The sequence below is a fragment of the Pongo pygmaeus genome, chromosome 12 (genome assembly GCF_028885625.2).
Source record: "Pongo pygmaeus isolate AG05252 chromosome 12, NHGRI_mPonPyg2-v2.0_pri, whole genome shotgun sequence".
NCBI lineage: Eukaryota > Metazoa > Chordata > Mammalia > Primates > Hominidae > Pongo > Pongo pygmaeus.
In genome coordinates this window covers 46999398-47022143 of record NC_072385.2, presented here as the reverse complement: position 1 = coordinate 47022143, position 22746 = coordinate 46999398, and the positions used below count along the sequence as shown (strand labels likewise).

At 49.5% G+C, this 22746-nt stretch overlaps 1 protein-coding gene across 2 annotated transcripts in view; it reads right to left on the bottom strand.

Moving 5' to 3' along the window:
* The window catches only part of REEP1 (receptor accessory protein 1), a 125226-nt gene that overhangs the window by 8949 nt on the left and 93531 nt on the right, over positions 1 to 22746 (bottom strand). The window contains exons 6-7 of one of the 2 annotated variants that reach the window (XM_054472678.2): positions 10030 to 10207; positions 4422 to 4457 (exon numbers count right to left, since the gene is read on the bottom strand). In XM_054472678.2, the coding sequence (XP_054328653.1) occupies positions 4422 to 4457; positions 10030 to 10207 (214 nt within the window). The remainder of the gene's footprint in view (positions 1 to 4421; positions 4458 to 10029; positions 10208 to 22746) is intronic. The other variant, XM_054472671.2, reaches the window with a different exon arrangement.

Below are 22746 nucleotides of genomic sequence, written 5' to 3'. Positions count from 1 at the left end.
CTCCGTGTTCTTGTCCCTGAAGATCTAAAGATTGGTGACCCAACAGGTCCTTACCCCTGGCAACAGGCCTGAAAGAGTATTGCTATCCACATCTTAGTACTCCAATTGGCTCCCAGAGAAAACGTGTATGGGAGGAGGGTCTCCCACCCAAGGTCATGGCCATAACAACTTGCAAACCTCAGGTGATGGTGGCCACAGCCTTGAGCCTGCAGAGCTGCCACTATGATGCCCAAAGATGGGTTGCTTCTAGGAAAGGGCAGGGTCTCTGCTGTCTTCCACAGCAGGGGAATGGGTGTGTGGCCTTGGCTGATGTTTCTGTATTAGCAAATGTGTCAGCAGGGCTACAGCAGCCAGGGCTGCAGGCTCCACCTCTTCTCTCTGTGGGGAAGGGAGGGAGGGAGAAACTGGCAGAGCCTCTAAGCCCTTTAAAGGCCTGTGTAGCCTGCACTGGGCCCAGGGCTGCCCCACCCCTGCAGTGCAGCAGAACCTCCCCCAGGTTAGCAAAAACATCTCACACAGCACACATTAGCGGGAGCATTAATGGAAGGCAGCAAATGTCTGCAGAAGAGCGCGCCTGTCTGGAACACTTACATCCACGTCCCCAACAGCACCGAGGAGAGAGAAAAGAACATTCCGTTAGAGAAGGGTCTTTAGCACTGAAACTCACACATGTGTGCACCATGCACACATCCCCATCCACACAGACACACACACACACACTCACATGCACACATGTAGACACACACATGCTCACTCACTTCCCATGCTCTAAACCTCAGGCAGCTCCTCCTGCTATAATCAGAAGGACACTGCCCAGAGGCCACACTCAAAATGCAATTCTCTCTCTCTCTCTCTCTCTGAGAGGACAAAAAGGATGACTGCTTTGATAAATTATGTCCTACATGCTTGATTTTAAAAGGCGGGGAGGGACACCTCTATGACTAACCACGCTGGCAGTAATCCAGAGTTCAGTTCTATATTACATAGAGGTAGGCAGAGAAAAAAAAAAAAGAGAGAGAGATAATAATAGACACACAGAAAAAGAGAGACAAAGACATGCAGAAAACAATAGGGAATCGGTTGACAAATGGGGCAGGAACAGAGCAAAGATGGGAAGAGAATGTTCTGGCATCTGAGATGTGCAGCTTAGAATAGAGGCTGCTGCCCTCTGGGGCCTCCAAGCTCTGTCACTGCCCTAAAAGGCACTTAGCAGCCTCCGAAATGCCTCCTTCCCCTACCCCCATCATGAATTAAGACCTGAATTTACAACTCCTAGAAAATGTTCCTGTCTGCTGAGGGATCCTGAGGCTCTGCATGGCCCCAGAGGTAATTTGAATCTTCCCAGGCTTTGGCCTGAGTGAGCGCCCCCTGTGACAACATTTCAGGGGACCACGAGGAAAGTGTCCCCGATAACTGTGAAATCCTCTTACTGCTTAAGAGTCAGCCAATAGCCCCAGGTGCAAGACAGACCTCCCCCAACACCATCTGCCACCACTGCACAACCCAGTAGAGACTGTCAGAGCTGGGAGGACCAAGGGACACCTCATGGAGGGGGAGACTGAGGCCTGCAGAGTACAGGGGCTTTCCCAAGGCCTCAGAGGGAATGGTGTAGGCCAATCATCAAAGGGTTCCTTGCATGCAGACCTGAGAGCCAGGGCACAGGTATTAAGAGGCCCTTGGAGAGGCGTAGGCCCAAGAAAGGAAGGGCTAGGGCAACGGCTTCCAGGTCTTGAGGCTGCCACCAGGCCTCACCTGCTTCCCACTGTCCAGCAACCCCCATCCCAGCAGCTCCCAACCTGCTCGGGGATGAGGAACCAGAACTTGGACACTGAATCCTGGACACACTCTAATGCACATGCAGCCTTCCAGAACTATTCAGTTCCTACAATCAACCACAGCTCTATTGAAATGCACTGGAAACACTGTGTCTGATCATGAAACCACCAGGTATCATGGCAGGGAAGGGCTTCTGAGAGCAGCACAGAGCAGTGTCAGGGGAAGAATGGAGGAGACGGCAGCCACTCTCCCCGACCCCCAAGTGCCAGTCTCCCAGAATTAGAGGCTTTTGGAATGGCTCACAGAATTTGCAGACTCAAAACTACAGTGTGAATAGACAGAAATCCCTGCAATTGCCTGGAGCCACTGGCACCGCAGGGTCATTTCCCATGAACTAGTGTGTCCACCAGGCCAGCATCTAGTGCCCAGTGCTGGGAACAGCTGAACGCAGCCTCTTCATTTCCAACTTGGACCAGGAGGCCCCACAGGGACACAGGGTTAGAGTCAGAGCTGGTCTGGGATGCTTGTCTCCACCTGCAGCCCTGCTCAGACTCCTCTGTCAGTTCAGTTTGGCCTTATGGCGTCCAAAATCCCCAGCTTTTTTTTTTTTTTTTTTTTTTTAGATGGAGTTTCGCTCTTGTTGCCCAGGCTGGAGTGCAATGGCGTGATATCATCTCACCACAACCTCCGCCTCCCAGGTTCAAGCGATTGTCCTGCCTCAGCCTCTCGAGTAGCTGGGATTACAGGCACATGCCACCTCACCTGGCTAATTTTATACTTTTAGTAGAGACGGGGTTTCTCCATGTTGGTCAGGCTGGTCTCAAACTCCTGACCTCAGGTGATCCGCCCACCTCGGTCTCCCAAAGTGCTGGGATTACAGGCGTGAGCCACTGTGCCCAGTCTAATCCCCACCTCTTCTATAAAGGACTTAAAAAGCTGAGCACTGAGAGCCTTAAAAATAAAGCAATGCAGGGAAAACAGGACACGTCACATAATGCAGTTTCCTGTCTTGCTCACTGCCGATGGGGGAGGGGCATGTCATGCCTCCGCAGCACCAGGGCTGGAGCAAAAGCTATATTAGGCACCTTGCGTGCCTTCCTCCCCTGACACCAGCCAGCAGGCTGCAGGCCAGGCATGGCCCCTCTTGCCTTCCAAGCCTAAGGCAGCTTCTCCATGGGGAGCCAGGCAGTGTAAAAGGGGCACTGGATTAGTCCAGGACCCTCACTAGTCCCTAATGTGTCTACTTAAGGTTAGGCAACTGGAGAAGCAGGTCATGGCAACCACTAGGTGGCTGTGGCTCCAGCAAGCCATCACTCACACACTGGGAGGGCAGCAACAGGAGTCTCTGTCCAGAACTGGGAGACCTCCACTCTCCCTGGGGTCTCCTGGCTGCTCCAGGCTATCACCACCACCACCACCACCACCACCATCATCATCATCATCCTTCCCAGGATTATTATGGCCCTTTCACAGCCACTTTCACAACAGCACAGTGAGGCCGGGAAGCAGGGATCTCATCTCCGTTTTAAGAGGAGGAACTGAAGCTCACAGCAGTTAGGTGATTCACGCAAAGTTGCACAGCTAGTAAGTGGCAAAGCAGGACCAGGGCTCCCTTGGCTGCCCCAGGACCAGAAACCCCTGGAACTTCAGGACTTCATCATTTCAGAGGACCTTAGTCCTCTGAAGTTCCTGTGTCCTTACCTGGAGCACAAGGAAGTATGACCCTGTTGTGGCTTTTTTTTTTTTTTTTTTTTTTTTGAGACAGGGTCTTGCTCTGTCACCCAGCTTGAGTGCAATGGCACAATCATGGCTCACTGAAACCCTGACTTCCCAGGCGCAAGCAATTCTCCTGCCTCAGCCTCTCAAGTAGTTGGGACTACAGGTGCACACCACCACACCTGGCTTTTTTTTTTTTTTTAATTGTAGAGATTAATTCTTGCTATGTTGCCCGGGTTGGTCTCGAACTCCTGGGCTCAAGAAATCCTCCCACTTCTGCCTCCCAAAGTTCTGGGATTACAGGCATGAGCCACCGTGCCCAGTGACCCTGTGGTGGTTTTAAGATATCTCCACACATTCTTTGATGCTCCTCCCTTCAAGAGGTGGAGATTAATTCTCCTCCCCTTGAATGTGGGCTGGGCTTAATGACTTGCTTCCAACAAATAGAATAAGGCAGAAGTGATGAGTGTGACTTCAATACCTAGGACAGAAAAGGTACCCTGGCTTCCTGCCTGCCCTCTCTCTCTTGAATGGCTCACTCTAGGCCAGGCCACCTGCCATGTTGTAAGGACTCTTAAGCAGCCTTGGAGAGGCCCATGAGGTAAGGAGCCTCCAGCCAACAGCCATAAGAATGCCGTCTTGAAAGTGGACCCTCCAGTTTCGTCAAGCCCTCCGATAACTCAGCCCAGGCTGACATCTTGACTGCAGCCTCTTGAGACACCCTGAGCTAGAACCACCCAGTTAAGCTGCTCCCAGATTTACAGGAACTGTAGGCTACTGTGTTTGCTGTTATAAAGGGTTAACCTCCTGACCCCTCCCTGTGACCGTGCAGCTGAAAGGGAGCCCCAGGGTCAGGTGCCCGCTCCTGGTTAGAAGCTCTTCCCTAGTGGGAGTCCAGCACACTGCGGAGAGGCTGGCTGCTTACTCACCTTTCCAGGTCCTGCAGGTGCAGCAGCAGGTACACACTGTGGGAATGCGGTGGGGGCACCATCAGTGACATCCCCCACTGGACAGGAACCAGCCCCGGGCAAACAGGGAGGCCCCGGGGAGGTGTGGGGATCCCAGTGTGCACAATATAGGGATCCCAGGAAGGTGGGTCTCTGTAGAGACACCAAAGTGGGGAGTCATCTCAGATTCAGTTTCTGCTCAGGTGCAGAAGATACCCTCACCTGGCACACAAAGTCAGTCCTTGCACCCTGCAGCCCTAGGGAAGGCAGGAGACAGAGTCAAAGTTCCCTCTGGGAAATAACTCCAAGCACCCCTGCCCAGAGCCTCCTCCTCTCTTTGCTTTCCAGTTCAGAATGTCCTCCAGGAAACCTCCTCAGACTTACCTCTGAACCCCAAAGTGCTTCGTATCTGGGCATTTGCAAAGGCCTAACTGGCTGCTGCCTTGTACACGCCATTGGTCTTGGTGCACATCTGGGCCTTGGCATAGAGTAGGTGCTCACTAAATACATGCTCACTGAGTGACTCCAAGTCCATGGAAGGCCAGGATCATTCTTTCAACATTTCTTGTACACTTCCTGGTGTCCAGTGCTAGGCATTCAGCATATGGTATCTAACTACACACCTCCCAGCTCATTCTGCAGGGAGGGCCATGTCAATCCCTGCCTGCCCTGACCCTTTAAGCAAAGAGGAAAACTCCAGGCAAGAGAGAGGGTCAGGCCAAATACACTGCCCAGCCCCATTCTGGGTGCTGAAAGCAGCAGGAAAGAACTCTCCTTCCCCTTCTCCAGTGCCCAGACCCTGTGTCCTCAGCGCACATGCAGAGGTCTCTGTGTGCCAGGCATGTGGTGGGTATGTTGGGTAGGCATTTACAGAGGGAAGCACAGAACCCTTGTCTGTCTGCCAGGAGCTTGCAGCACTGAATGACCGTGCAGGGATAGTCTTTGTGCCCCTTCCTCCCTTCCTCGTTTGTGTGCATCTTCCTTCCTTTTCTCAAGATGCAGGAGGTCACATGGATGTCCCTTCTTGGCTCACAGCAAATGGCCCACACTGGTTCATGGGATCCCCCTCACTTTTTTTTTTTTTTTTTTTTTTTTTAAATGAGACAGAGTTTTGCTCTCGTTGCCCAGGCTGGAGTGCAATGGCGTGATCTCAGCTCACCGCAACCTCTGCCTCCTGGGTTCAAGCAATTCTCCAGCCTCAGCCTCCCAAGTAGCTGGGATTACAGGCACCCGCCTTCACGCCCGGCTAATTTTGTATTTTTAGTAGAGACGGGGTTTCTCTATGTTGGTCAGGCTGGTCTCAAACTCTCTACCTCAGGTGATCCACCCGCCTTGGCCTCCCAAAGTGCTGGGATTACAGGCGTGAGCCACCACGCCTGGCAACCCTTTTTATGTGCCTTTACGTGACTTTTATTCCCACACCCCACTCACATTCTCCTTCCTTCTCAAGGAGTGTCACTTTTAATATTTTAGTGTGCAACTTTTTTTTTTTTTTTTTTTTTTTTTTTTTTGAGATGGAGTCTTGCTCTGTCACCCAGGCTAGAGTGCAGTGGCACGATCTCGGCTCACTGCAACCTCTGCCTCCCAGGTTCAAGGAATTCTCCTGCCTCAGCCTCCCGAGTAGCTGGGACTACAGGCGCCTGCCACCACACCCGGCTAATTTTTTATTTTTAGTAGAGACGGAGTTTCACCATCTTGGCCAGGCTGGTCTCGAACTCCTGACCTTGTGATCCGCCAGTCTCGGCCTCCCAAAGTGCTGGGATTACAGGCGTGAGCCACCGCGCCCGGCCTAGTGTGCAACTTTTTGTTTGAACATGTTCTTCATATAAACTCCGTATTGTTACTTTGCATGATAGGCATATATTTTTTACATAAATTGTTAGATCAAATCTCATTCTGTTTTGCACTTTTCTTCACCTGGCATCATGCTTTCAAGTTCCATTGTGTGCACATTTAATCTGTTGCTTCCAGCGGCTGCAGAGAATTCCATGAGGTGCAGCTCCCACCTCTCTCCAGGTTGTCTTCAACTCCTGCCACCTGTCCAGGGTTTGCAAATTCTATGGTTTGCTCTCCTCACAACCCTAAGACATAGGCTGAATAGGGACTACTGGGCCTTTTTTACAAAGAAGAAAGCCTAAGGGAATCAGGTCTGTCCTCTGTGCCAAGGTCAAATCTATGGTAGCGACTGCCTGGGTTGTTCTGAGAGAAATTCTGAGGCTGAATTGAGGCTCAGGAGGAATGAGCGTGCCTTGCTGTGCTGCATTTGCTGTGTCTGCACAGGCCCGGCATCTCCCAGCCAGGATGAAGTCTAGCCTCTTCCCCTCTTCTGGGGCTCTTTCTGCTACCTGATCTGGCCTGGCATCTGAGGCCCACACTGGGGGCTGAGCTGGGAAGAGTACACCAGCCCGGTATAAATTGGCTTCCTCTGCCAGACTTCCTCCCAGGCATGTTGACCTTACTTCAGGGTATGATAGCCCAAGAGCCTCTGACCCAGGAAATTCTGCCCCATATCCAGGCCCCAGGCCATCTTTCACCTGTCTTCCTTTTTTTTTTTTTTTTTTTTAAGATGGAGTTTCACTCTTGTTGCCCAGACTGGAGTGCAATGGCACGATCTCATCTCAGTGCAACCTCCGCCTCCTGGATTCAAGCAATTCTCCTGCCTCAGCTACTCCATGAGTAGCTGGGATTACAGGCATGCGCCACCACACCTGGCTAATTTTGTATTTTTAGTAGAGACGGGGTTTCTCCATGTTGGTCAGGCTGGTCTTGAACTCCTGACCTCAGGTGATCCACCCTCCTCAGGCTCCCAAAGTGCTGGGATTATAGGTGTGAACCACTGCACCTGGCTCCTGTCTTCCTTTTTGAGATGGCTTTTATTTTAGGCTCCAGAACAGCTGGAAAGAGCACCACACTGTCCGTGGCCTGCTGGGTTGCACCTTTCCTCTTTGCCCCCTGCAGTCATAGGTGCTGAGGCCAAGGGGGCCAGCAGTGAGGAGGGCTGGGGCATGATGCAGCACAGCTGGTCATCTCAGCCTGGGACAGCCGGAACACTCCCCACTGCCTCCCTGGGGCATGGCAGGAGATGTCATCACCTCTGCTCATGGAGAGTGGCAGAGCCAGTGCCAAAGCAAATCATCCCAAACGCTTTTCTACCTGATGCTGGGCTGGGAAGATGCTTCAGGCCCAGAAGACACTGCCGTCTCCCTGCAGACCCTGCCAGCTTTTTGCATTCCCAGTTCTGAGGCTGCCCTGAATAATTCACCGGGGGAGGTCTAGGCAGGAGGCCTGGTTTCTGGGCCTGGGGGCCTCAGCCCAGTGCACAACCTCTCTGAGCCTGCTTCCTCCACTGGGCTCACCTCTAAAATGGCAACACAGACTCTTAGAGGCAAAGGGACACCAGGGACACCTACGCCCGCTTCCTAGCCAAAGCAGGAATCCCTCCCTCGAACCTGACCATCCAGCTTTGGCTTGTGTCCTTCCAATGTCAAGGATCTCACTACCTCCCAAGATGGCCCATTTTGCTCCTGGACACTTTCAGCATGACAATGAGCCTTCTCAGGAGAGACAAATTAAAAAAAGAACAATGATAACAGCTACTATGTACTGGTGCCAGGCATGACCATAAGCACTTTTACATGGCTTGTTTCATTTGAAGCCTCACAACAACTCTACAAAGGGGTGTCATTCCTTGTGTAGATAAGAAATCTAGGGTGCAGAGAGGGTAAACAGCTTGCCTGGGTCATGCGGCGAGCAAGTGGCTACCCCCTTCGAACTTCACCCCACTGCTTCTTGCTCTCTGCCCTCTGGGTTTCACTGAATTGAGGCCCCTTTTCCATCTAAGGGGCAGCTTTCATCTGAGGCTTGGTAGACGATGAGCTGATGCAGTGTGGAGATGAGACCTAACTCTGTTTTGTATCCCTATTTCTGGGGCAGTGTCCGGCAGATCAGAAGCTGTAGATGCTTGACAAAGCCTGGATGGTTGATGAGTGAGTGACCAAGGGCACTGGCCCCGGAGTCAGGAGGCCATGCTCTACTGCAGCCCAGCATGGGTGACCCTGCACAGTCCCCTTCTCTGGACCTCTGTCTCTTCACCGGTAAAATCACTGGGTTTGACTGAAAGATCCCTGAGGTCATTTCCTGTCTGGCCTTTTGGGATTCCATTCCTGGGGGGGGGGGGGGTCCCTCAGGAGGTAACCCCTCCCTGAGGTGGCCATCACCCCCACAGCCGAGCATCCACCTCCCCAACCCTGCCCTGCTTCCAGCAGTGACAGGGTTAAAACATCTCCCAACAGAAAAGCCACAGTCTTAAGACCTGCGAAGGGCCAAGGGGACACTGCTGAGAGGGAGGAAATGGATGGAGCCCTGAGCTGCACTTGGCTCTGAGCATGAGTTGCCATTCCCAGGAAGCCGCAGGACTCATGCCTTCCTGTTGATGGCTAAGACCCCCGGGCATCAGATGCGGTCTGTCAGGACATGGGGCTTATGGCCAAGGTGTACCCTTCAGGCTGTACCTTATAGCACACGGTCACAGGTGGCCAGACATCTCCGTTTATAGATTAAAGGGCCACGCAGTCACCAGACATACGTTGTGGACATAGATTCCCACCCCTCTCACCCCAGCGAGGCAGATGTGGTGATCCAGAACCGTCCCCCACACCCCCACCATCAGTCCTGGGCAGCTGCTGTGCTCAGCCCCTGGGAGCCAAGGCCCCTGGCATCCTCCTAAGGAGCAGCCTGGGAAACTGTGTGCCCCTAGCCCGTGCCCCCACCCTCCATGAGCCTGAAACACATGCTGGTGGATCCGATGCCAGGGGGGTCCCAAACGTGGCTACATCTCAATGAAATCACACTTCTGGGTCTCACCCCAGACCTACTGAAGCCTCTGTGGATGGGCCCAGGACTTTGCATGTTTAACGAGGTCCCCAGGTCAGTCCCAATACCAGCAATCCCACGATGGGCGTGTGACACCAAAGTCAGACATTGGAGGCAGAGGTGTGGTTACTGTAAGGTCCGGGTCACCACAGGAATGAGAACTCAGAGCTAGCATGGCCTTTGGTATGCAGAGGCTGGGGGTGGTGTGAGGTACATGACAGGTCAGAGATGACAAGGAGACAGCAGAGTGAGAGAGAGGACAGGCAATATTCAGGCAGGGAAGAGGGCCTGTGAGAGCAGTAAGCCCCGGGTGAGAAGACAACGTTCAGGTGTCAACAGGTACGCCTCCCCGGAGTCTGAGAAGACAACACAGAAGGCTCCCGGGGCCCAGGTCCAGTTGTGCCTGCTGCCTCCAGGCTTTGCCTAGACACTAGCCCCCAACTACCCCCAATTCCCCAGACAATCATATGGAGGAAGGGGGACCCTTTGGTGCAAGTGACCTAACCCTGTCCCTGATCAGAGTCACCAGGCCGGTTTCCTGGCCTGGCCTGAGGGGTGCTCCACCCCTTGGCTGACCTGGCATGATCTTATGGACACCTCTGTTGGTGGCAGGTCCGTGGGGCCAGGGCCAGGCTGCATGTCACACTGCAGACTGGGCCTCTCTCAATGAAAGCGAGGCCCAAGGAGTGGGAAAGAGGGGAAGTAAAGTGACACCTACCTGAGCTGCTAGCACTCTCAGAAGCACTCCTGGACATCTTAGGCTGGCCGTGTTTGCCGCTGGCCCGCCCAGACCCCGGTGGTGGGGGGCCCGAGGGAGCAGGGGCGCCGTCTCCCCTGATGGTGGTGAGGTCCTGCATGCTGAAGCTCCGCAGTCTCTCCGATAAGGCACCCTGTCCCTGGATACAACACAGGAGGGGCACACGTCAGAGGTCCTGCTCCACAGGTCAGACTCGACAAAGGCCAAGAGGGAGCTCTGATGGTCAGCAAGGTGGAAATCAAGACCTGGATCAACTCTGAGGTGCAGGTGCCCAGACATAGCTGCTGGAAACACAGAGAGGGTCAAATCCCGGAATTTTCCAGGGCCTCCTCTGGGGCTCAGCAATTGCTCCTTTGGCTCCAGGCTCCCTCCCTACCCTCAGACACCACTGCGATGATGATATGATGATGGTCCGGAGCCTCAGACAGACCCAGGGCCAAGGGCTCAGACAGACCCAGGGCCAAGGGCGTGACCACTGCCTGCAGCTCCTACTCCCTCCAGGCCACCTGCTGCTTCTCTTGCTTTGCATAAATAAAAATCCACATGTATCTCCGTTTTTCTCAGTACATGAGAATCTGGTCAGGCAATCAAAACCTAATATTCTATGTGCTTAGTTCTTATTATTTTCAAAGGACACAAAATACAGACAATATTTTTCTAAATGTTTGACCACAGAAACTTCTTTTATTTGTATAGCATATTACTGTCTACGAGGCACATTTACTTCTGCTGGTGCATTTCAGCTTCGTAAAATACCCAAAAGGTAATGAATCAGAAAGGAAAAAAATGATTTAAAAAAAACCCTGCTGACTGTAACCATTTCATATTCTGAGGGAGACAGAGAATTAATCTCGGGGGGCGAATTTTTCTTTTATTTAGAAAGCAAGATCAATGCATTTTACTTACGAAAGAGCAGCTCCTCACTGTCTGGATGAGAGAAGGTGTCAGAGTGAAAATGATCACAGTGAAGGCTCAGGGATGGTGGCATTGCTTTAAATGTGCCTCAGGGGCTGCAGAGAGAGGCTACAGAAACCTGAGAGTGGGAGGAGACTGGGGAAATTGAGAATCGGCTAGGATTTGGAGCAAGAAGTGACAGGCAAGTAACCATCAGGCAAATGAATGAACTCAGACATCTTCAGAAAGAAGAAAGCCTGGAGGGTGTGCAGGCTTCCCTCGGGTGCATGGCACTGCAGTGGCATGGAAGAGGTATTCTATGCCACTTGGATAATGAAGGAAAGAGTGGTCCCAGAGATCTGGGGGACTTGGGGACAATACTGCACAACAGACATAACAGAACCAACAAATCAGCACAAAATCAATTCAAGCCGCTGACAAGAGGGCTGCTGGTGGGATTGATGAAACAAGCAAGGGCCAAAACAGTTGAGTAAGAGGTTTTCAGGGGTGAGAGAAGGGTTTGGAAGATTTTTTCATTTTACTTAATATAAAAAATAATGAAAATGAACCAACAAAGCACAGCAATTCGCTGAAGTGAAAAATCCAGATAGGATCAAGGAGCAGATGCAAAATGAGTTCATTAGAGGGGAGGGGGAAACAAAAGGGGCTTGCAGGCAGGTTTAGAAGAAATGCCAGAAGAGGCCAGGTGTGGTGGCTCATGCCTGTAATCCCAGTACTTTGGGAGGCTCAGGCATGAGGATTGCTTGAGTCCAGGAGTTTGAGACCAGCCTGGGCAATATAGTGAGACCCTGTATCTACAAAAAATTTTAAAAACTAGCTGGGCATGGTGGTATGTGTCTGTAGTTCCAGCTACTCGGGACACTGAGGTGGGAGGACTGCCTGAGCCCAAGAGGTAGAGCCTGCAGTGAGCCGGGATCATACCACTGCACTCTAGTCTGGGCAACAGAGTGAGGCCCTGTCTCAAAAAAATAAAAAGAAAGACGTGCCAGACTAAAAGCAAGATGCACTAAAATATGAACTAGATCTGTTCCCAATCTACCAAAGATATAAAAACCAAGTCGCCAGGAAACCAGCAACAATAACACAAAGAAAACTATTTAAATAGACTTGTAAGTCCAGGCCAAGAAGTATTTGGAGGATATTATGTGAAAAAAAGACAGAAATAACCCTGGTTACCTCAGACACTGCTCTAGAGTGATGGTTGGGCAAGGGTCCAAGGCCTCACGTCCTTGGCAGGAACAGCTGGGTGGTCTTTGCCAACAAAATGGAGGCTGGACCAGCCAGACACCCATTATATAACCCCTCAAATGTAACAGCCAATGATCCATGATTATTTTACTCAGAAACATTCTAGGTAGCATCTAGAATTTAGAAGAAATTTGATGACTAAGGAACAAAACTTGATTCTGAAATGAGTGATAAAATATTCTGCTAACTATAAGTGAGTAACTCAATGTTAGGTTAGTGTTCAAGCAAACTATTCACTGACTCACTCTTTCATTCATCCTCTCATTTCTTCATTTACTTTACTTGTTCAACAATTACCAAGTACTTTTTATGGGCAAGAACATGGTGCTAGGTGTTAACATGAAACACCAAAAATGCAGTTTGATTTCTGAGAAAGCGTAAAATGACAAATGTACAGATACAACACAGAAGTGCCCTAGCAGAAGCTACAGAAAGTGAAGATTGAGAACAGTAGTTCCTGAGTCAGGCCTTGATTCAAATTCCAGCCCTGTCATTCAACAGCTGAGTGATCTTAACCTCTCTCCGCCTCAAGACCTTCATTTGCAGAAGAGGATCCAAATGGCCGGCTGCTGGTGCGGATTTAATGAGATTACATCCTTAAGGTGCCCATCACATAGCCCATTGCATATTTAGTCTTCAAAAATGTCAACTATGATGATAATGATGTTGATGCTGTGGCTACTGCCTAAGATACAAAGGTTGCTATTGAAAGCTATTGAAAGCTGCCTAAGACACAAAGGTTGCTATTGAAAGCTATTGAAAGCTGCCTAAGACACAAAGGTTGCTATTGAAAGCAGAGGTGGAAAAGGTCACTTCCTGAGCTTCATGACCCCAAGCCCAAATAAACGGCCAGGGATGAATTCCCTCAATACAGTTTGCCAGTTCTTGCTCATTGTCGCTCAGCAACATATGTGAGAGAAAGCAACAGCAGGCATCGTACACGTTCATTTTAGCAAAGTGCTCCATTCAACTCCCAGAAGCCAGCCAGTCTAGCTCCAATATCACACTGGCAGTGGCAGAGGTTAGGAAAGAGAGGGAGATAATAATAGCTCAGTATCAACCTAGGCCTGTGTCCGAGGAAATTATAGTGGCACAGATACAAGACTCCTGAAAACAAATTAGCCCTTGCCCATCAAAACACTCTGAGACGGTTAAAATCAATATGCCTGACTGGGTGCAGTGGTGCACGCCTGTAATCCCAGCACTTTGGGAGGCCAAGGCAGGTGGATCACTTGAGGTCAGGAGTTTGAGACCAGCCTGACCAACATGGTGAAACCTCGTCTCCACTAAAAATACAAAATTAGCCAGGCGTGGTGGTGCACGCCTGTAATCCCAGCTACTTGGGAGGCTGAGGCAGGAGAATCTCTTGAACCCAGGAGGCGGAGGTTGCAGTGAGCCAAGATCACGCCATTGCACTCCAGCCTGGGCAACAAGAGCAAAAACTTCATCTCAAAAAAAAAAACAAAAAAAAGAAACAGCATGCCTCTCTCATTTGTAAACCTTTCAGCCCTTCTCAGTCTCTACACAAAATCTCATTCCTTCCTGTTCACTTTCCACAAACCCCATTCCACACTGTCAGTTCAGCTCCGCTCTGCAGAATCTTTGTTATTCTGGACCATTGTCTTCTGGGAAGAACCACGAGTTGTTCATTGGTATTCTGCAAAATTGCTTTCCCTACTTTGGGGAAATAAATTTGGATTCTCTAAATTTGGAAAGCGTTAATACCATATTCCCCATAATTCCATGAGCCACATTATCATACTAAAAGCTCTGAGAAGGCCCATCTGGTGGTGCATGCCTGCAATCCCAGCACTTCGGAGGATAAGGCGGGAGGATTGCTGGAGCCCAGGATTGCTGGAGCCCAGGAGTTCAAGACCAGCCCAGGCAACATAGGTAGACTCCGTCTCTATTTTTAAAATTTAAAAAGACATCACTAAGTTACCAGAATAATAATGACAGCACCCACCTACTCCTAGACTTCTTGAAAATGATTTTCATCAATTTTAAGACATATTTTTCTTTTTTTTTTTAATTATTATTATACTTTAGGTTTTATGGTACATGTGCACAATGTGCAGGTTAGTTACATATGTATACATGTGCCATGCTGGTGCGCTGCACCCACTAACTCGTCATCTAGCATTAGGTATATCTCCCAATGCTATCCCTCCCCCCTCCCCCCACCCCACAACAGTCCCCGAAGTGTGATGTTCCCCTTCCTGTGTCCATGTGTTCTCATTGTTCAATTCCCACCTATGAGTGAGAATATGCGGTGTTTGGTTTTTTGTTCTTGCGACAGTTTACTGAGAATGATGATTTCCAATTTCATCCATGTCCCTACAAAGGACATGAACTCATCATTTTTTATGGCTGCATAGTATTCCATGGTGTATATGTGCCACATTTTCTTAATCCAGTAATTTTAAGACATATTTTTCATCTCTGAAATCGGGGTGGGTCTTACAATTGCTGCTGTCCTGACATCATTGTCAATGCCTACACATAGATATACTTGGTTGTTATTTTCCCTGGCATAACTGGACAACTGAAACCCCTAAGTGTTTAATTAACAAACCATTTAAGAACTGTTTGAGAAAGGAATATGAATCTCAGTTGTCTAACACATATCTCACTGACACTTTCTGGTATGATCAAGAAACTGGCAGCATCAAAACTGGCATGAATGAAAATCCCAGAAACAACAGCTCGACATCACCCAACACACTGGAAGGAACAGAGAATGATATGGCACAGTCATAAGTGGATACTGACACGCTGAGTTGAAAAGTGATTCAGGAGACTCTGAAAGTGAAAAAGTGAGGTTAGAGAGATCTTAACCACTTATTGTGCTAATGCGTTCCTTTTTTTCTTTCTTTTTTTTTTTTTTTTTTTGTTGTTGTTTTTTGTTTGAGATGGAGTTTTGCTCTTGTCAGCCAGGCTGGAGTGCAATGGCACAATCTTGGCTCACTGCAACCTCTGCCTCCCAGGTTCAAAAGATTCTCCTGTCTCAGCCTCCTGAGTAGCTGGGATCACAGGCGCCCACAACCACGCCTGGCTAATTTTTGTATTTTTAGTAGAGAGGGGGTTTCACCATATTGGCCAGGCTGGTCTCAAACTCCTGACCTCAGGTGATCCACCCACCTCGGCCTCCCAAAGTGCTGGGACAGGTGTGAGCCACCGTGCCCAGCTGTGTTCCTTTTAATGTATTTATAAAAGAGACAAAAAAAGATGTCTAAGAGTCTTTTTAATAAGAAGAAATAAACATTCTGGCTGGGCGCAGTGGCTCATGCCTGTAATCCCAGCACTTTGGAAGGCCAAGACGAGTGGATCACCTGAGGTCGGGAGTTTGAGACCAGACTGACCAACATGGAGAAACTTCATCTCTACTAAAAACACAAAATTAGTCGGGCATGGTGGTGCATGCCTGTAATCCCAGCTACTCCGGAGGCTGAGGCAGGAAAATCGCTTGAACCCGGGAGGCAGAGGTTGCAGTGAGCCGAGATCGTGCCATTGCACTCCAGCCTGGACAACAAGAGCAAAACTCTGTCTCAAAAATAGTAATAATAAATAAATAAATAAATAAACATTCTAAGTGAAAAAACATTGTGTCCTAATTTAATTGGCAATATTATCTTTCTTAGTGGAACATAAGATAATGATGTGTCTCAGAAACCACAGCTTTTTAGATTCAATGAAATATGGTTGCACTTCTCAGAGCAGCTTTCTCTACTCATCCCAGTTCCCTGTAATATGCTGTCACTACAGCCTTTGAGCTGTACTTCTCTCTTGTACTCCACACAATGATATTTAAGTATTTCTATTGTCTGTTTTATTCACTATTGCAGCCTTGGCATCTGCCACTCTACTTGATACACATTTGGGGTTAAAGAGTTGCATAAATGAACGTATGACCATTTATGGAGCTGCTGCCTGGGTGAAGTGTGACAGTGGGAAATCCCCACCTCAGCCTGATACATCAGCCAGGGTCCCAGACCTGAAAGAGGATCCTGCTGAACAAGCCTTGAGATGTGTCTGCAAGGAGTGTATAAGAAGTGTCAGAGGGCTGTGGGTGCACAGGGCAGAGGGCACACATCGGAGAGGCAAGGCGTCCCAGAGGAGACTGCGCTTGAACTTGGGTGGGTGGAGGACTTGGGTAGGTGAAGATGGAGACCAGGTAGAAAAAGAAGGAATATGTGTTAGTATTTGTCACCACTGAGAACGGCCATTTCAATCCACCCTAAGTGAGGTCTTTGTAGTTTTGTATGCTAAGGAGATGGGGGTCCACTTATACCTTGTTCATGGCCAGGGATGTATCTGAATAGCGGAAATGACTGCAAAAAGGCTACGTGGTTTCTTTGTAAACAACCATGCCAGTGGAAGGCAGGGGTAAGAGTAAGACTTACTCTTCACTGGACACTCTCTTTTGTCCTTTTATAATTCTGCACCAAGAACATGCGTTACCTTTAAAAAATAAGTACAATTTAATTTTCAGTAACACCTGCAGCACTCACTTAAGGTCACCCTGAGGACCTATTTTGTGAATATACAGTGTGCATGATGCTGAGCAATGCCATCTAGACCAAAAAAAAAAAAGACATAGGAGTAATTAAAACAGCAATAACAGCAACACAGAACTAAGAAGGAGTACATGGTATCTCCAGAAACTGAATGAGTGTTGAGCCCTTAATGAGGTCCTCTTTTCCAGAGGGACACACCAAGTCACAGGGGAAGGCTCCAGCAAAGCACGAAGTTTAGCCCATCTCACTTGACACAATATCTAACGCCTGCTACTGAGGACAACAATAAAGACAAAGGGTTTTAGTGAGTCAGGAAATTCATAACAAAGCCACCAGCACAACCACATTTCCCACCGGTAATTCAGAAGGAGTTAGTACTTCCTTCCAAACCCCATGGGGTGCCCGCCTCACTGGTGGAGTGAGCCTCCACAGCCATACATGCGCCACATCCAAGCCAAGCAGGCTCCCAATGACATGCTGCATGAGGACCAGGCCCTTGTCTGTGACACAAAATGGGATTAACAAACCAAACAGAGAAGGAGAATTTCTACTGCAATAGCATCCATCATCAAATTCAATCCATTCTCCAGGCATTAAACAAAGAAAAAAAAAAAAACCCAAGTAAGTTAATCACATGTTAGATGCTACCAAATTCACACCATAAGAGTCTCTGGAAAGACAATGAAGTGGAGCCCGGCTCTGTGTGCCCCACATGGATTAACACACACGCACACGCAGGTGCCAAGGCAGGGGGGACACCTGCCTCTGATCCAGACCACGTGCTGGTGAGCAGAGCCGGCGGCCTGGCCTCGCCGCCCGACTGGATCAGTTTGGAGTTAGTCACACCTCTCAACAGGGTTACCTGCCCTTCTCTCAGGTCCAAAGAGAAGATAAAATGAAAGAGTCGAGCCACCTGATGAAGGGGAAAAGGAGAAAAAAGCCATGGGCACCAAGGCAACAAAATGGGGTTGAAGGGAGCCATGTCTTCACCTCTTTCCTGACAGCACTCCCTCGCTCACTCACCCATTTATTCACTCACTCGCAACAGATGCTGCTGGAGTGTTCACGAAGCTCTGCGTGAAGCACCGCAGAGGAACAAAGACGAGGATGGTACGGTCCCTGCTCCCATGGAGCTCACAGTCTAGCTGGGGCATCAAGACACAAAAGTGCATACAAGGCCACAAGTGACAAAGATGACCAACATCATGCCAGAGTACAGGGCAGGGGATGGCACCGTCACCATGGCTAGGCACGCGCAGAGGCCTCATCCTCTCACACAAGGGGTCAAACCCGAGTGAGGAGTGAGGTGAGGGCTGCATCCTCTGAAGCAGGCGGGGGAAGGCGCGTGCTGGCGGGGAAGTGCTTTGGGCCAGGGCGTGAGAGTGGATGAAAACCCAAGGTGCACCTGGGAAACGGTGAGTGAACCCACCTGGGGAGAAGAGGCTTTGGTGCCAGTGAGTAAAAGGAGACCAGCCTGGGAGAATTCGGCTTCAGCTGCCTAAACTTGGTTTTTGACAATAAACTGAGTACTCCACTGAAGGTTTTTGAGAGGTGAGCAGTGTGAAGGAGGCAGGATGTTGAATGATGAGAACATCCTAGATATGCCACGTGGCACACACCAAGAACTTGCCCCCAGTATCTGTTCTCCCCTTTTCTCTCACTTTGCAGCAAGCACGTGGTTGTCTGGAATACAGACGGTATTTTCTAGTCTCCTTTCTGGGAAGTGCCCTTAAGGAGAGACAGCAGGCAAGAACAAGCATTAACTGGTGAGGGAGGCGGGCTTGGTGCTTCTGGTTCAGAGCAGGCTGGATGGGAGGTGAGGAGTGGAAGCCTGGGAGGTGAGAAAGGCCTGTGCTGACCAATGACAGTGCTCAGGCGAGTCGGGTCTCTGTAGCCAGACCAAGCCTGGCCATCTGAGCCAGGCCCTTGCCTGGTGATGGAGAGTACACCAGGAGGGACCCTCCACATACAGCATCTGCCCCGGCCTCACCTGTGGAAGTCTCAGCTGGAAGCTTTGCCTCGTCTATGCTTCCTCCTTCAGAGGCAAAGGCCCTGCTGGAAAGGGACAATGAGAAGGCACGAAGGACTAAGGGTGGGAAGGGGGACCCACAGGACAAATCTGCCCAGCCGCTGGTGCAAAGTGAGCTCTAATTATACTGGTGTGCAAACATGCCCACCTATCGCACGTGATCGAGCTTTACAGAAACTGTGACTTACGGTGACAGGTACTTGTGATCCTCATTCCTTCACCCTGCATTAAGTGTTTCCCAGCCTTGCCGCAAGGCCGAGAGAGCTGATCGATCGTCAGAAGAGCAGTACCCTGGGGTGTGACAGACTCTAAAATCCTCAGTGAGGGACAGTCCAGGTGCTCAGCCACCAGGGCCTGGTAGTGTAATCCAAGCACAAAAATGGCCAGGAAGTGTCAGTTTAGGGTGTGTGTGTTGTGATGGGGAGGGCTTGGAGTGATGCAAGGATACTGGAGGAACTAGAGACCCTGGTGCTGATCACGGCTCAACAACTAACAGCTGCATGACCTTAGGCAAGTCACTCAAACCCCTGCTTGGTTTCCTCCCTGAAGTGAGGGTTCCAGCTGCTCCAGCAGCCCATGTTTGACCTTCCTCCTGTCTTGGTGGGTGGCAGGTGCTCACATGTCATAAGCTGCCCCTCAGGGGCCCACACACCTCAGGGTGGAAGAGGAGGAAGAAGCACCCCTATGAAAAGTCAGGCCCAGAACAGTGGGGAACCCTGAGCCCAGGGGAGCATGGCTTGTGCAGGAAGACACAGCACATGTGAGGTGGGCCAGGACAAGGTAGGAAAGTCAGCTGCCAGTACAGAAGAGCCTGACTTGTAAATAACATCCCAATACCAGGGCCTGACTTGTTTTTTTTTATTCTGTTCAACAGTGAAGAAAGAGAAGATCATAATCAGCCTGAGATCAAACTGATATATGAGCAAATAACAGGCAACCTTTATTAAACATTTATTATGAGCTCTGCATTCTGTGAAGTCTTTACACTGCCTCATAACTCCTGTGGCAGGTACTATGATCATCCCTGTTTGCAGGTGAAGAAGCGAGGTTCACAGAGGTACAGCAGTAAGTAGGGAGCTGGGACTTTTAAACCTGGCCTGCTTATCTCCAAAGCCCAACTTTGGATATCCTTGATTCTAAGTATTGCTCTGTTGGTCATGGCAGCTAAAAATATGCACAACAGTCTTTCATTCCTTTAACATTTACTGAGCACCTATGGAGATGCAGGTAAGATACATATACATGATGACATTAGTGCAGAGGACCCAGGAGTGAGAGGCCAGTTCTACCTAGGGATCAGAGGAGGCTTCATGGAGGAGATGGCATTAACCTGGAAGAGTGGGGAGGATTTCAAAGAGGTAGAAACAGAGGTAGATGAAGCACCAACATGAGCAAAGGCAGAGGCAAGAAAGAGAAAATTCTGGAAACAGTGCTCAGAGTTGCTATTTCCAGAATAGTACAGAAGGCAGTTCTGTGAATGCAGTATCACAAGAGCCAGAGAGGTAAGGAGAGACAAGACTGAAAGGCTAGGATCAGGGTCGGACTGCACAGGACTTAAACAGGAAGGGAGAGAGCAGTCGACCATTTGGGTAGCTACTGCAACAGTCCAAGCTAGAAGGAAGGGTGTGGAGGAAGGTCCAAAAGCAGAGAAGGGATGTCAAATGGTTAGGACTTGAAGAGTAAGTGGGAGGAAGGTGGGGCATCAAAGGTAACAGAGATTTGGAGCTTGGGTGCCTGACAAGATGGTAATTTCATTATCATCAGACGTGGGACACGCGGAAGGGCAGATTTGGAGTTACAGGACTGTTGACTAAAGTACGAAGGAAACAAGGGAGATGTTCAGCAGAGAACCAGGAACACTTGGATTGAGCCCTGGGCAGAGAAGCCCAGCTGGGAACCAGGTCATCAGGTGACAGCTGAAGGTGAGGGACAAGATGAGATGGTGCTAGGAGAGAGAGGAGAGAAAGGTGGGGCCCAGAGAAATTCATCTAACACTGAGGAGTGAGGAAAGGAGGGAGGAGGCAAACATGAGAGGGGAATCAGAGAGAAGAGGAGAACGAGGAGGTGCCGTGTCACCACAGCCAAGAGACAGCCCTTCCCACTCACTCATGATCCTCAAATGTTTCCTCAGACCTCTAGGTTCACTGGGCCCTGTGAGGTCAGGCAGGCAGGCTTCCCCATTTCCTCTTGGACCCTTGAGGCATCAGGCTGCATAGTCTCCACAGGTAGCCACAGAACAGAGCAGGTAAGTAATGTCAGACCACCAACTCTATGTGAATTCCTGGCCCTTCCTCTTCAGCTGAGTGTGATGTGGGTGTTTCATTCATTTGAATCCACTTCACTATGCATGGAGCAGTGTGAGGTGAGGTAACACTCCAGGTAGAAACACTGGGAGAGCCAGAATCCAGCACGCTGGTAAAAAGTCTTGCTTGGTTCTGCTTTGACACGTTTTGAGAGTGAAACTTGGGTATGAGTTGACTAATATTTGGGAGACTGGAGGGTAAGGAATACTTCCAAACTTTTTCAGCAGTTTGTCCGTAACAGTTTAAATAATCTTGGTGTTTAAAAATGGTTGCCATGGTGAATTCTAAATATTAACTTCATGTCACATAGTCCTTGGCTAAAAAACGAAGAAAGAGGGCTAACTTGATGTGAGCTAGCACAGTGGCCAGGAAATGCTCCTCTGAGGGATGAAGAGACAAACACAGGGCTTTCTGGAATCCTTACCCTCTTTGATTCAATAGGTGGTAGAGACTAAAGCCAGAGAGGTGAAACATATGGATCTGGGTAGGGGACAGCAGTCATCTCTTCTCTGTCCTTGGAAATATCTCCTAACTATGAGCTGACACAGGGAGGTTTTATAAAAAGAAAATCAATGCCTGCCCTCTGACTAATTGTAAACAGGTAGTTTTGTTTTTTTTTTTTTTTTTTTTGCTAGAAAGCAAAACAAAGGCAAGGCAACTGACTCCAGTCAGGTCAGAAACCCCAAATCACTGGGCTTACGAACTTCCTCAAATGAGCTTTTGATTCCAAAAATAGTTTCATGGTGACTTAAAAGCAGTATTTTACTCAAGCTAGACATTTAGATAGAGCACTGATGGATAAAAGATAAGGATATGTGGGAGAGGGCTTTTTTTTTTTTTTTCTATTGTGCTGAACTGTTTTGTAGAGCTTCTTTTTCTTTTTAAGGAAAGAGTGGGAAATTTTTTAAGTGGAAAAACAAAATAATCTAAGTCTCAGTGGATTGTGCCTGGCTGTTCAGATGCTAAGGACTATAACCAAGGCTTGGCTATCCGCTGTTGGCCACTGACTATAATTGCAGGCCAAGTGCCTGAGTTTCAGAGAGCAAGTCAGGAAAGCAGAGGTCATGGTGTGAAAGCAGGGCCAGACCAGTAAAGAGGAAGAAGAAATAAGAGCTACAGCATGGGTGCTGCTATAGGCTGAGTTTCCAGCTCCTGGTGAACCTTATATACAGAGGCCCCAAGGAGCTGAGTAGGTAAGGAGGGGTGGGTGTCCTGTCGAAGCCAGAGCAACTGTGGGCAAAGGGGTGAAAAAGAGGCAAAGGAGAACCCTGGAGGGTTAACAGAGGGCTTGGGGCAGTGCTGTCCAAAAGAACTTTCTTCAGTAATGGAAATGTGCTATCAGCCATACTGGCGAATGAGGACTTGAAATGGGGCTAGTACAGCCAGGTGCAGTGGCTCCATGCCTGTTATCCCAGCACTTTGGGAGGCTGAGGCCGGCAGATCACCTGAGGTCAGGAGTTCAAGACCAGCCTGGCCAACATGGTGAAACCCTGTCTCTACTAAAAAATACAAAAATTAGCCAGGCGTGGGGGCAGGCACCTGTAATCCCAGCTACTCGGGAGGCTGAGGCAGGGAGAATTGCTTGAACCCGGGAGGCAGAGGTTGCAGTGAGCTGAGATTGTGCCACTGTACTCTAGCCTGGGCAAGAGTGAGACACTGTCTCAGA